The sequence below is a fragment of the Dama dama genome, chromosome 25 (assembly GCF_033118175.1).
Source record: "Dama dama isolate Ldn47 chromosome 25, ASM3311817v1, whole genome shotgun sequence".
Taxonomy (NCBI): Eukaryota; Metazoa; Chordata; class Mammalia; order Artiodactyla; family Cervidae; genus Dama; species Dama dama.
The window spans coordinates 22,203,027-22,215,281 of NC_083705.1; the positions used below are offsets into that span (position 1 = coordinate 22,203,027).

Consider the following 12,255-nt stretch of genomic DNA (forward strand, 5'->3'; position numbering starts at 1 on the left):
ATGATAATATCTCACGCTTGTCAGTATTACTTGTCAAAAAGAATACAAATAACAAATGGTGAGGACATGGAGAAAAGGGAACCCTCAAACACTCTTGGAGACATAAATTAGTGCATTCTCTGTGGAAAACAGTAAGGCAGTTTCTCAAAAAAACTAGACTACCATATTACCCAGCAACTCCACTCCTGGGTATATATCTGAATAAAACAAAAATACTAATTCAGAAAGATACATGCACCTCATTGTTCATCAGTTCAGTCACTCAGTCATGTCTGACTCTTAGTGACCCATGGACTACAGCACACCAGGCCTCCCTGTCCATCACCAACTCATGGAGCTTACTCAAACTCATGTCCATCGAATCAGTGATGCCATCCAACCATCTCATTCTCTGTTGTCCTCTTCTCACACCTTCAATCTTCCCCAGCATCAGGATCTTTTCAAATGAGTCAGTTCTTCACATCAGGTGGCCAACGTAATGGAGCTTCAGCTTCAGCATTAGTCCTTCCAGTGAATACTCAGGACTGATTTCCTTTAGGATGGACTGGTTGGATCTCCCTGCAGTCCAAGGGACTCTCGAGAGTCTTTTCCAGCACCACAGTTCAAAAGCATCAATTCTTCGGAGCTCAGTCTTGTTTATGATCCAGCTCTCACATCCATACATGACTACTGGAAAAACCATAGCTTTAACTAGACAGACCTTTGTTCGCAAGGTAATGTCTCTTGCTTTTTAATATGCTGTCTAGGTTGGTCATAGCTTTTCTTCCAAGGATCAAGTGTCTTTTCATTTCATGGCTGCAGTCACCATCTACAGTGATTTTGGAGCCCCCAAAAATAAAGTCTGTCACTGTTTCCATTGTTTCCTCATCTATTTGCCATGAAGTAATGGGACCAGATGCCATGATCTTCGTTTTCTGAATGTTGAGCGTTAAGCCAACTTTTTCACTCTTTCACTTTCATCAAGAGGCTCTTTAGTTCTTTGCTTTCTGCCATAATGGTGGTGTCATCTGCATATCTGAGGTTGTTGATATTTCTCCCGGCAATCTTGATTCCAGCTTGTGCTTCATCTAGCCTGGTGTTTCGCGTGATGTACTCCGCATATAATTTAAATAAGCAGGGTGACAATATACAAACAGCCTTGACCACTCCCTTCCTGATTTGGAATCAGCCTGTTGTTCCATGTCCAGTTCTAACTGTTGCTTCTTGACCTGTATATAGATTTCTCAGGAGGCAGGTAAGGTGATCTGGTGTTCCCACCTCTTTAAGTGTTTTCCATAGTTTGTTGTGATCCACATAGCCAAAGGCTTTGGCATAGTCAATAAAGCAGAAGTAGATGTTTTTCTGGAACTCTGTTGCTTTTTTGATGATCCAGATGTTCAAGCTGGATTTAGAGAGCTTTCTTTTTTCTAATACAGGCTTTTAGTGGTGTAAATTCTTATCTGAATACTTCTTTTGCTTTATTCCAGAAAGTTTAATCTCACTTTTATTTTCAAAATAGTTTATCATAATTTCTTATTTTTCTGAGGATTGTGTTTTTGACCCATGGATTATTTGCAAGTGTATTTTTAGCATCCAAATTTTCACATTTTTCAAATAAATTATATGATTATTAATTTAAGTCCATTATTGGACCATATTTGATGTACTATCACTGTTGTCTATATCATACCTAAAAATGCCATCCCTGCTCCTCATTTCTGTACTCTTGCTTTGACCGATTTTTACAATATCGTATTTATCCCTTTCTGGAGTTTCAAGTTTGTTTCTTTATTTGGATTCCCCTCTTTGTTCTGTTCACTTTTGCATCCCTGACTCCTTCAACAGTACCTAATGTTAACAATTGATCAAGAAATATTTGTTGAATGAGTGATACTCATCTGTGTCTGTTTAGTATAGTCTCCTTAGAAAAGAGACCTAATATGCCTGGTTACTGAAAATTTTCCATAGAATTGCCTTTCAGTATGAAATTACAATTTATTGCTCAAAACCTCTTATATTTTTTAATTTAACAGTGCAATATTACATAGAACTTAGTACCTGGTGTATATTTCCCTTTCAAAGACTTTTTTGCTAGCCTTTTTTTGCTGTTGATTTCTGAATATATATCCTAGTATGTAAATTTCACTATTGTTCAGACATACAGCTATCTACAAGATTAAAGATTAAACAATTAATTTTAATTATTTTGTTCTAGTTCCAAAAATTGAGACATGATCTTGAATTGGTGCTATCTACTATTCAGTCAAATAATGAAAAATTAAAGGAAGACTTAGAAAGGTATATTTATATTATAATTACCATTAGTCTTTTATATGTATTGAATTAGCATTAATGTTTTATTTGACTATTGTTTGTTTTGCTTTTTCATGTTCAAAGGGAGCAAAAATGGTTGGATGAACAGCAGCAGATACTGGAATCTCTTAATGTACTACAAAATGAATTGAAACAGCAGGTTGTGACATTTTCTGAATCAAGGTATTGATTTTGTGTTCTAGGTTTTCAAAATAGGAGGAATTATTTCCTTTTTTATGTTATATGAAATGCATAGATGAAAAGCAGGTGAATTTTACCAGAAATTGTCTTACCCTGACTTTTACTAATTGTTAAAAGTTACATAATCTTTTATTAATAATTTGACTTTTAGTTTTCCTATGTTAAATAGACTATTTATCTCATAAAGCTAGTTATTTGATTTGAGCAATGAAGATTGAATAGAGTGATTAATTTTATGAGTAACCAATTCTTTATATCTAAGTATTTTATCAACAAATTAATTATCTTAATTAAAAAAAATCTTTCTAGAATTTTTAATGAGCTGAAAACAAAAATGCATGATATAAAAGAATATAAGGAGAAACTCTTGGTTACCCTGGGTGAGTTTCTTGAAGACCATTTTCCTCTGCCTGATAGAAACATTAAAAAGAAAAAGGTAAGTTGTAGAGAAGACATTCTTGTAGATATTCAGATATGAAATTGATGTAGTAAGTTCAAATGTAAATTTTCTGATCCCCTGGAGAAGGAAATGGCAACCGACTCCAGTACTCTTGCCTGGAAAATCCCTTGGATGGAGGAGCCTGGTAGGCTACAGTCCATGGGGTCACAAAGAATTGGACATGACTGAGTGGCTTCACTTTCTTTTTTTCTTTCTTTTCTTTTCAAAGATATAAACAGATAGGTACATGTACAGAAGTATTCCATCATCACGTTATGGTATTTATTGAAAAATTAGAAGGAATCTAGTTATTCAATAAACTGTAAATATAATTTTTTTTACATTGTATTCATATAGTGGAGAAAATGGAGCTTTTAAAAATAATGTATTGAAAAAAAATAATAATAATATCAAAGAAATTGATGAAATGCTAACAAATTTTTGTGAGAGGATAAAGCATAGATGATTAAATTGTATACCAAAAAGTCTAATTGGTACCAAAAAATGTAACATTGCTTTATGCCTGGGGCTAAAATTGTAGGTGAGACTTGTTTTCATTTTCATTATTTTCCAAATTTTCTATAATAAACATATGTAACTTAAAATCAGAAGAAACCTATAGCTGAGGTAAGTTATTGACTATTTTAATAGTAGTTTTGATGAAATAAACCTTTTTCACAGAAGCAAATAAATATTTCATTGGGTGACAAAAAGTTGGAAACAAGCACTTTAATTCATTTCTAAAAAGTAAAATGGGGTATAAATAACAAGAACTTGTGGGCGTAGGATAGGCATTGAAACTGGTTCCAGAATGATCTTCCTAAAACTTTACATATTTAATAGTTTATTTAATCATATATTTAAAAATATACATATTTTAATCTTTTTAACATACAACTTTCTTTTTTCCCAACATAAAACTTTTGATCCCACCCTCTGGGATGAAGTCTATAAACTCCTTCGAGTAATGAATTTGTATTCTGAATTTTGTCTGTCTCTGTAGCCTCCTTTCCATCTTTATCCATCTCTGTAGCCTCCTTTCCATCTTTATCCATCTCTTGCATGAGTCCATTCATCCATGCTGTTGGAGCAGACGTACAGTTTGACCTGTCACTTTTTTGTGCCTTATACGTGCTACTCCCTCTGGTTACAAAAGAGTTCCTATCTGATGAGGATAGTATTCCTTCTTAAAGCAACTCAAACACCTTTTTTTTTTTTGTTTTGTTTTGTTTTGTTTTTTTCAAACACCTTTTGTATGAGGCACTGAATGAAGGTTAGGTGTCATCTTACTAGCATTTATTACATGATTTTATAGTAACAATTTATGTCTCTCTCTTCACCTACCATGCTCTGTGAGCTGCTTGCTTGTTTAATTCATATTTGTATTTGTACTGTCTGTCTTTCATACCTATTGTAGTACCTCTGAGTTCATGTTTCTTGAATTACTGTGCACATGCTAGGGAAAGGAGAAAGTTTTGTTTTCTTATAATCTGTGTTTGTTTATTCTTCTCTTTCTTCTTTGTAATCATCAGTAGGCTTTACATTTGTTATGGAATATTTTTCTGATTCTATCTGTTATTATTTATACCCATTAGTCATTTCTGAAATTGTTGACAGGCTTCTGTTAACCATTTCAGTTAATTTAGGATCCGTTACGTCTTAATGATCATAATCTTTTTTTTTTTCCCAATTATTTTTATTAGTTGGAGGCTAATTACTTGACAATATTGTAGTGGTTTTTGCCATACATTGACATGAATCAGCCATGGATTTACATGTGTTCCCCATCCTGAACCCCTTAATAATCATAATCTTAACTCAGTGATTTATTTCCTGATTCTAGTCTCCCTTTTTTTAACTGTTTTTTGGGTTTTTTTAAACCTCTTAATGTTCTCCACTAATAGAACCAGAGATTTGAGATATTCTTAAAAAGAAGCATTCATTACCAGAAGTTATCATGAATTTGTTAAGTCATATTGGATAAGCTCAGTTTTTTTAAATGAAGTATATGAACTATTGATACATATTACAAAATGATAGGTTACTTTCTCTGTCAAGCTAGAAAAATGGGTGTATTAGTGGTCTCAAGCTGCTATAACAAAATACCAAAGATTAGGTGGCTTAAACAAAAGAAATTTATTTTCTCACAGTTTTGGTGGCCAGACATCTAAAGTGCATTCAGTTTATTTAAAATAAGTAAATTGATTTTTTATTTTTAACTTTCCCAGTTTTATTGCATTTATATTTTGTTCTATACCATCATTCATGTATATACATTTAGTCTTTATTGTACATTGTTAGATTCCATTCTTATCATATTTTACCTTTGATTTTTGAGTTTTTAAGTTTAATCCATTATTTCCTATGATGGGTTTCTTTAACAATTAATTTGTTCAAGAAGAATTCCTGGGTGTTTTATTTTTGATATTTTAACTGCTGACATAGTTTGCTGTATAATTAGAGGCTTATCTTTGGCAGAGATTTTAAAAAATCAAGACTTGGTAGTGGGTTTCTCCATTTTTCTTAGATAGAAATGTGCTGTGGAGAAGTTGAGGCCATCCTGCAGATGTTTTCTGGCATGACTACTTGCCTGAAAGATTCTTTATGTCTGATCTTCAGTAACTTAATGAGGATATGTCACCATGTTGATCATTCAGTATCAGTTTTGCTTTGATGATATATTGTTTCTTGGGGCAGATTTAGGTCACATTTCATTTCATGAAAATTTTATTATATTTTATACTGCTTTTGTTGTTCAGTCGCTAGGTAGTGTCCGACTGTGTGACCTCATCTTCTCTATCCTTTACTATCTCCCTGAGTTTGCTCAAACTCATGTCCATTGAGTCGGTGATGCTATCCAACCATCTCATCCTCTGTCACCACCTCCTCCTCTTGCTCTCAATCTTTCCCAGTATCAATGTCTTTCCCAGAGAGTCAGCTCTTCACGTCAGGTGGCCAAAGTACTGAAGCTTCAGCTTCAGCATCAGTCCTTCTAATGCATATTCAGGGTTAATTTCCCTTAGGATTGACTGGTTTTATTTCTTTGCTGTACTAGGGACTCTCGAAGGTCTTCTCCTGCACCACAGTTTGAAAGCATCAATTCTTTGGTGCTCAGACTTCTTTATGGTTCCATTCTTACATCCATGCATGGCTACTAGAAAAACCATGGCTTTGACTATATGGATCTTTGTCAGCAAAGTGATGTCTCTGCTTTTTAATATGCTGTCTGGGTTTGTCATAGTTTTTCCTCCAAGACGCAAGCATCTTTTAATTTCGTGGCTGCAATCACCATCTGCAGTGATTTTGGAGCCCCAGAAATTTCTGTCACTGTTTCCAGTTTTCCCCCATTTATATGCCATGAAGTGATGGGATCAGATGCTGTGATCTTCATTTTTTGAATGTTGGGTTTTAAGCCGGCCTTTTCACTCTCTGCTTTCACATTCATTAGGAGGTTCTTTAGTTTGTCTTCGCTTTCTGCCATTAAAGTGGTATCCTCTGTATAACTGAGTTTGTTGATACTTCTCCCCGCAATCTTGATTCCAACTTGTGAATCTTCTAGCCCGACATTTAGCATGATGTACTTACTCTGCATGTAAATTAAATAATCAGGGTGACAGTATATAGCCTTGACGTATTCCTTTCTCAGTAACGTTGAACCAGTCCCCTGTTCCATATCCAGTTCTAACTGTTGGCTTCTTGTCCTGCCACACAGGTTTCTTAGGACACAGGTAAGGTGGTCTGGCATTTCCATCTTTTTAAGAGTTTTCTACAGTTTGTTGTGATCCACATAGTCAAAGGCTTTAGTGCAGTCAGTGAAGCAGAAATAGATTTTTTTTTTTAAATTCCTTGCTTTTTCTATGATCCAGTAGATCTTTGCAATTTGTTCTCTGTTTCCTCTGTCTTTTCTTTTTTTTTCTTTTAATTTTGTTTATTAGTTGGAGGCTAATTACTTCACAACATTTCAGTGGGTTTTGTCATACACTGATATGAATCAGCCACAGAGTTACACGTATTCCCCATCCCAATCCCCCCCTCCCACCTCCCTCTCCACCCGATTCCTCTGGGTCTTCCCAGTGCACCAGGCCCGAGCACTTGTCTCATGCGTCCCACCTGGGCTGGTGATCTGTTTCACCATAGATAATACACATGCTGTTCTTTCGAAACATCCCACCCTCACCTTCTCCCACAGAGTTCAAAAGTCTATTGTGTACTTCTGTGTCTCTTTTTCTGTTTTGCATATAGGGTTATCATTACCATCTTGCTAAATTCCATATATATGTGTTAGTATGCTGTAATGTTCTTTATCTTTCTGGCTTACTTCACTCTGTATAAGGGGCTCCAGTTTCATCCATCTCATTAGAACTGATTCAAATGAATTCTTTTTAATGGCTGAGTAATATTCCATGGTGTATATGTACCACAGCTTCCTTATCCATTCATCTGCTGATGGGCATCTAGGTTGCTTCCATGTCCTGGCTATTATAAACAGTGCTGCGATGAACATTGGGGTACACGTGTCTCTTTCAGATCTGGTTTCCTCAGTGTGTATGCCCAGAAGTGGGATTGCTGGGTCATATGGCAGTTCTATTTTCAGTTTTTTAAGAAATCTCCACACTGTTCTCCATAGCGGCTGTACTAGTTTGCATTCCCACCAAGAGTGTAAGTTTTCTCCACACCCTCTCCAGCATTTATTGCTTGTAGGCTTTCGGATAGCAGCCATTCTGACTGGTGTGTTAATGGTACCTCATTGTGGTTTTGATTTGCATTTCTCTGATAATGAGTGATGTTGAGCATCTTTTCATGTGTTTGTTAGCCATCTGTATGTCTTCTTTGGAGAAATGCCTGTTTTCTAAATCCATCTTATACACCTGGAAGTTCTTGGTTCACATACTGCTGAAGCCTAGCTTGAAGGATTTTGAGCATTGTCTTACTAGTGTGTGAAATGAGAGCAGTTGTAAAGTAATTTGAACATTCTTTGGCATTGCCGTTCTTTGGGATTGAAATGAAAAGTTATCTTTTCCAGTCCTGTGGCCACCACTGAGTTTTCCAGATTTGCTGGCATATTGAGTGTAGCACTTTCATAGTATCATCTTTTAGGATCTGAAATAGCTCAGCTAGAATCCCATCATCTCCACTAGCTTTATTCATAGTGGTACTTCCTAAGGCTCATGAGACTTCACACTCTAGGATGTGTGGCTCTAGGTGAGTGACCACACCATTGTGGTTAGCTAGGTCATTAAGACCTTTTTTGTAAAGTTCTGTGTATTCTTGCCACCTCTTCTTAATCTCTTCTGTTTCCTTTAGGTCCTTGCTGTTTATGTACTTTATTATATTTTGTTATATTGCCTTTATTATAGAATTATATTGCCATTTCTGTCCTTTATTATATGCTTATCATATCTTGATGTTTAAACATTTTTTGTTTCCTTTCATTATAATTTTTCTCTGCATTTTCTTTGATTGTCTCAAACCTTTATATTTTTATCTGTACCTAGCTGCTGCTTCAGAGAAGGCAATGGCACCCCACTCCAGTACTCTTGCATGGAAAATCCCATGGACAGAGGAGCCTGGTAGGCTGCAGTCCATGACGTTGCTAAGAGTCGGAAATGACTGAGTGACTTCACTTTCCCTTTTCACTTTCCTGCATTGGAGAAGGAAATGGCAACCCACTCCAGCGTTCTTGCCTGGAGAATCCCAGGGACGGGTGAGCCTGGTGGGCTGCCATCTATGGGGTCGCACAGAGTTGGACACGACTGAAGGGACTTAGCAGCAGCAGCAGCAGCTGCTTCTTACTTCTTTATCAGTTTGGTAATTGTATTTGCTTTCATCACTAGTGAATCATATGCTGCTTTTTACCTCTCTTCCATTTAATAAGGTATTAGGGGGACAGGAGATGATGATCTCCAGCTTTACCATCTTTACTCAGTAATCACATTTGTTTTTGTCAGGATTATTTTACTATTTCTTTTATATATTTGTATTTCTATAAGACCTTATAAGGACTCTGTGGTTATCTTTGACTGCTGTCAGGAGAGTACTGGATTTCACTATAGTAGGAAATGTAGTTAATTGAATATCTGAACTCAAAAGCTCCTGGTTTCACTTAGTACATCGTCTTGGAAGATTTCCCATAGAACCTTATCCTATTGAACATTTTTAGCAGTAATTTGGATAGAGGTAGAGAACATAGTCATCAAAGTTTGTAAATGATATGAAACTGAAGAGGACTAGAGAGTAAATTTTTTGGATGACAAAATTAAAACTGTATTTTTTAATTGCCATGATAAAATAGTATAGTCTGAATAAAATAGAACGATATTTAGTGGAGGTACATAAAATATCTTTCTTGGGTTTAAAACATTAAAGAATAAAGGAGACATATCTTAGCTAGATACAATGAAACTCTAGAATGGAACTGGAATGAGATCTATTCTCTGTCATTCCAGGAAAAAAAGAACTAGTGAGTTGAGTTAATATTAGGAAGCCAGTCTCCCCAGGAAGCAAGTTTTCTGTCCTGAAACTGGATCATTTCAGTCTAAAATGTCATTTGCTTGGATATTTCGATTGGGGAGGTTCAAAAATTAGATTTTCCTTTATATGAGTATATATAATATGTGTAATATACTTTACCCATTATATATTTATAGATAGGTAGGTAGGTAGTCTGAATTGTATGTTTTAGTAATTACAGAAGATTTCCCTGTCTTAGAGAATGTTTCAGCTGTATTTTTATGAACCTTAATATTTAGTACAACAGGTTGTTTTCTTTCAGAATTCTTTTTTTATATATAAACTAATTAATTTATTTTACTTTACAACATTGTATTGGTTTTGCCATACATTGACTCGAATCTGCCATGGGTGTACATGTGTTCCCCATCCTGAATCCCCCTCCCACCTCCCTCCCCACAGAATTCTTTTAAAGTCATCTCATTTTAAATGTTTGGTTTTAGTATATCTTGTATCATTGCAATCGAGAGATATTAATTTAAAAGATTTAAAAAAATTTTTAATAGTCTAATAGCTTGCCATTGTCAGAACTGAAATTTTAATTCCTTATTATTCACACTTCCCTCAAAGAAAGACATTCAAGAATCAACTGCACAGCTGATAACACTGCATGAAATGTTAGAGGTAAGTGTTTTGTGTAGTTGTTTTGTCTTCAAGATTTGTCTTGATTAGTGATTTATCGACAATTATACACAAACTTGGGGCTTCCCAGGTGACTCAGTTGTAAAGAATTCACCTGCCAATGAAGGAGATGAGTGTTTGATCCCTGAACAGGGATGATCCCCTGGAGGAGTAAGTGGCAACCCTCTCCAGTATTCTTGCCTGAAAAATTCCAATGGACAGAGGAGCCTGACCGGCCACAGTGTATGGGGATTGCAAAGAGTTGGATGCAACTGAGTGACTGAGTACAGGCACATACTCAGGTTTGAAAAAGAAAAAAAGGCTGCTTTAGTTTTTAAGGTATACACCAAATTTTATTACATATATTAATTTATCTTTAGTATAAAATTAGTTTCTATTTTCTGTGTAGTAAGAAAGAATATTTTTTAAGAGAAGATGAAACTAAAATCTTACCCTTAATTGTATTCCAGATTATTACTTTAAGAAAATTTTTATGATGTTATTTAGTATCTACACAGTGAAACCCTTTGCTGTTACGTAATCTATACATACTTTCTCTGCCTGACATTTACTTTTTTTTTTTTTAATGAATATCTTTGACCCTTAAAAAAAGTTTTTGAACTTTGGCCAATTTATCAACTTTATTAAATACTTTAGACCTTGATATGACGACCTATTGCAAATTGGGTGAACAGGAAGGTAGATGGTCTGTGAAGAGCTGTTTAACAATTAATGTGACTTTTTAAAATAATTGATAAGCTTAGAATAAAGTGATTTCAGAAAAGTTGCTTCATAGTAATTTTATGAAAAGTCTTTGTCTAGTTAAAGTCTTCATTTATCTAATTTAGTGTTTTTGAATACTAAAGTCTTTATCTAGCTAAGTGGTTATGGTACCTCTACTTTCCTGTTCACCCAATTTGCAATAGGTTGTCATATCAAGATCTAAAGTATTTAATATAGTTGATAATTTGGCCAAAGTTCAAAAACTGTTTTTAAGGGTCAAAGATATTTGTGAAAAAAAACAAAAAAGTAAATGTCAGGCAGAGAAAGCATGTACCTTTGATACCTCAGGATATCTTAATATAGAATATTATTATTTTGAAAAGCAAAATACAGATTTTTTTATTTTTATTTTTTCCATTTATTTTTATTAGTTGGAGGCTAATTACTTTACAATATTGTAGTGTTTTTTGCCATACATTGACATGAATCAGCCATGGATTTACATGTGTTCCCCATCCCGATCCCCCCTCCTGCCTCCCTCTCCATCCCATCCCTCTGGGTCTTCCCAGTGCACCAGCCCTGAGCACTTGTCTCATGCAAATAAGGTACCATTACACGCCAGTCAGAATGGCTGCTATCCAAAAGTCTACAAGCAATAAATGCTGGAGAGGGTGTGGAGAAAAGGGAACCCTCTTACACTCTTGGTGGGAATGCAAACTAGTACAGCCGCTATGGAGAACAGTGTGGAGATTCCTTAGAAAACTGAAAATAGAACTGCCATATGACCCAGCAATCCCACTCCTGGGCATACACACTGAGGAAACCAGAACTGAAAGAGACACGTGTACCCCAGTGTTCATCGCAGCACTGTTTATAATAGCCAGGACATGGAAGCAACCTGGATGCCCATCAACAGATTTTTTTTAGATTGTAATTTGAATCTTTCAGCATATTCCAATTTACTTCCAATTTATACTGAAACTAAAACTACCATTTCTCATGGATGACTTGATTTTTTTTAAAATAAAGATTGTCATATGTGTGGCAAGTATTGACAGTTAACTCGGAAAATACATGTGTAATTTTTGAATAGTGCACTGTGGGATACCATATAAAGCTTAGATTTAGGAGCCATTACATACCAAGGCTTGTATTATCAATGATAACTGTAAACTAAATTTATACTGCTGTTCAATGAAAAGTAAAATAATATATACATATTCACTTTAAAGTAGAATTTTTAACATTTAATTATTTCTGGCATTTAGTAGGATTTTGATTGATATTATTTATGTAGCAATGAAAAGTAAAATTTTAAATTATATTAAAATTTGAGCAAATTGCTCTAAAATGGGAATAATATCTTATTCTCTTATGATCATACCTAAAACAAATGAGACCAATAGCTTTTTTCTCCAGGATGTGGTTCTTGAAATAACTAAAATTAGGGAATTCCCTGGTGGCCTGGT

The 12,255-nt window shown here is 35.0% G+C and overlaps 1 protein-coding gene across 6 annotated transcripts in view; it reads left to right on the plus strand.

The window, feature by feature from the left end:
- Nucleotides 1–12,255, plus strand: part of CENPK (centromere protein K) — a 32,302-nt gene that overhangs the window by 17,747 nt on the left and 2,300 nt on the right. For 4 of the 6 annotated variants that reach the window (XM_061129682.1, XM_061129679.1, XM_061129680.1 and 1 more), the window contains 5 exons: nt 2,195–2,277; nt 2,377–2,475; nt 2,803–2,929; nt 8,428–8,502; nt 10,013–10,066. In XM_061129682.1, coding sequence (XP_060985665.1) covers nt 2,195–2,277; nt 2,377–2,475; nt 2,803–2,929; nt 8,428–8,502; nt 10,013–10,066 — 438 coding nt within the window. The remainder of the gene's footprint in view (nt 1–2,194; nt 2,278–2,376; nt 2,476–2,802; nt 2,930–8,427; nt 8,503–10,012; nt 10,067–12,255) is intronic. The other 2 variants (XM_061129684.1, XM_061129683.1) reach the window with 2 other exon arrangements.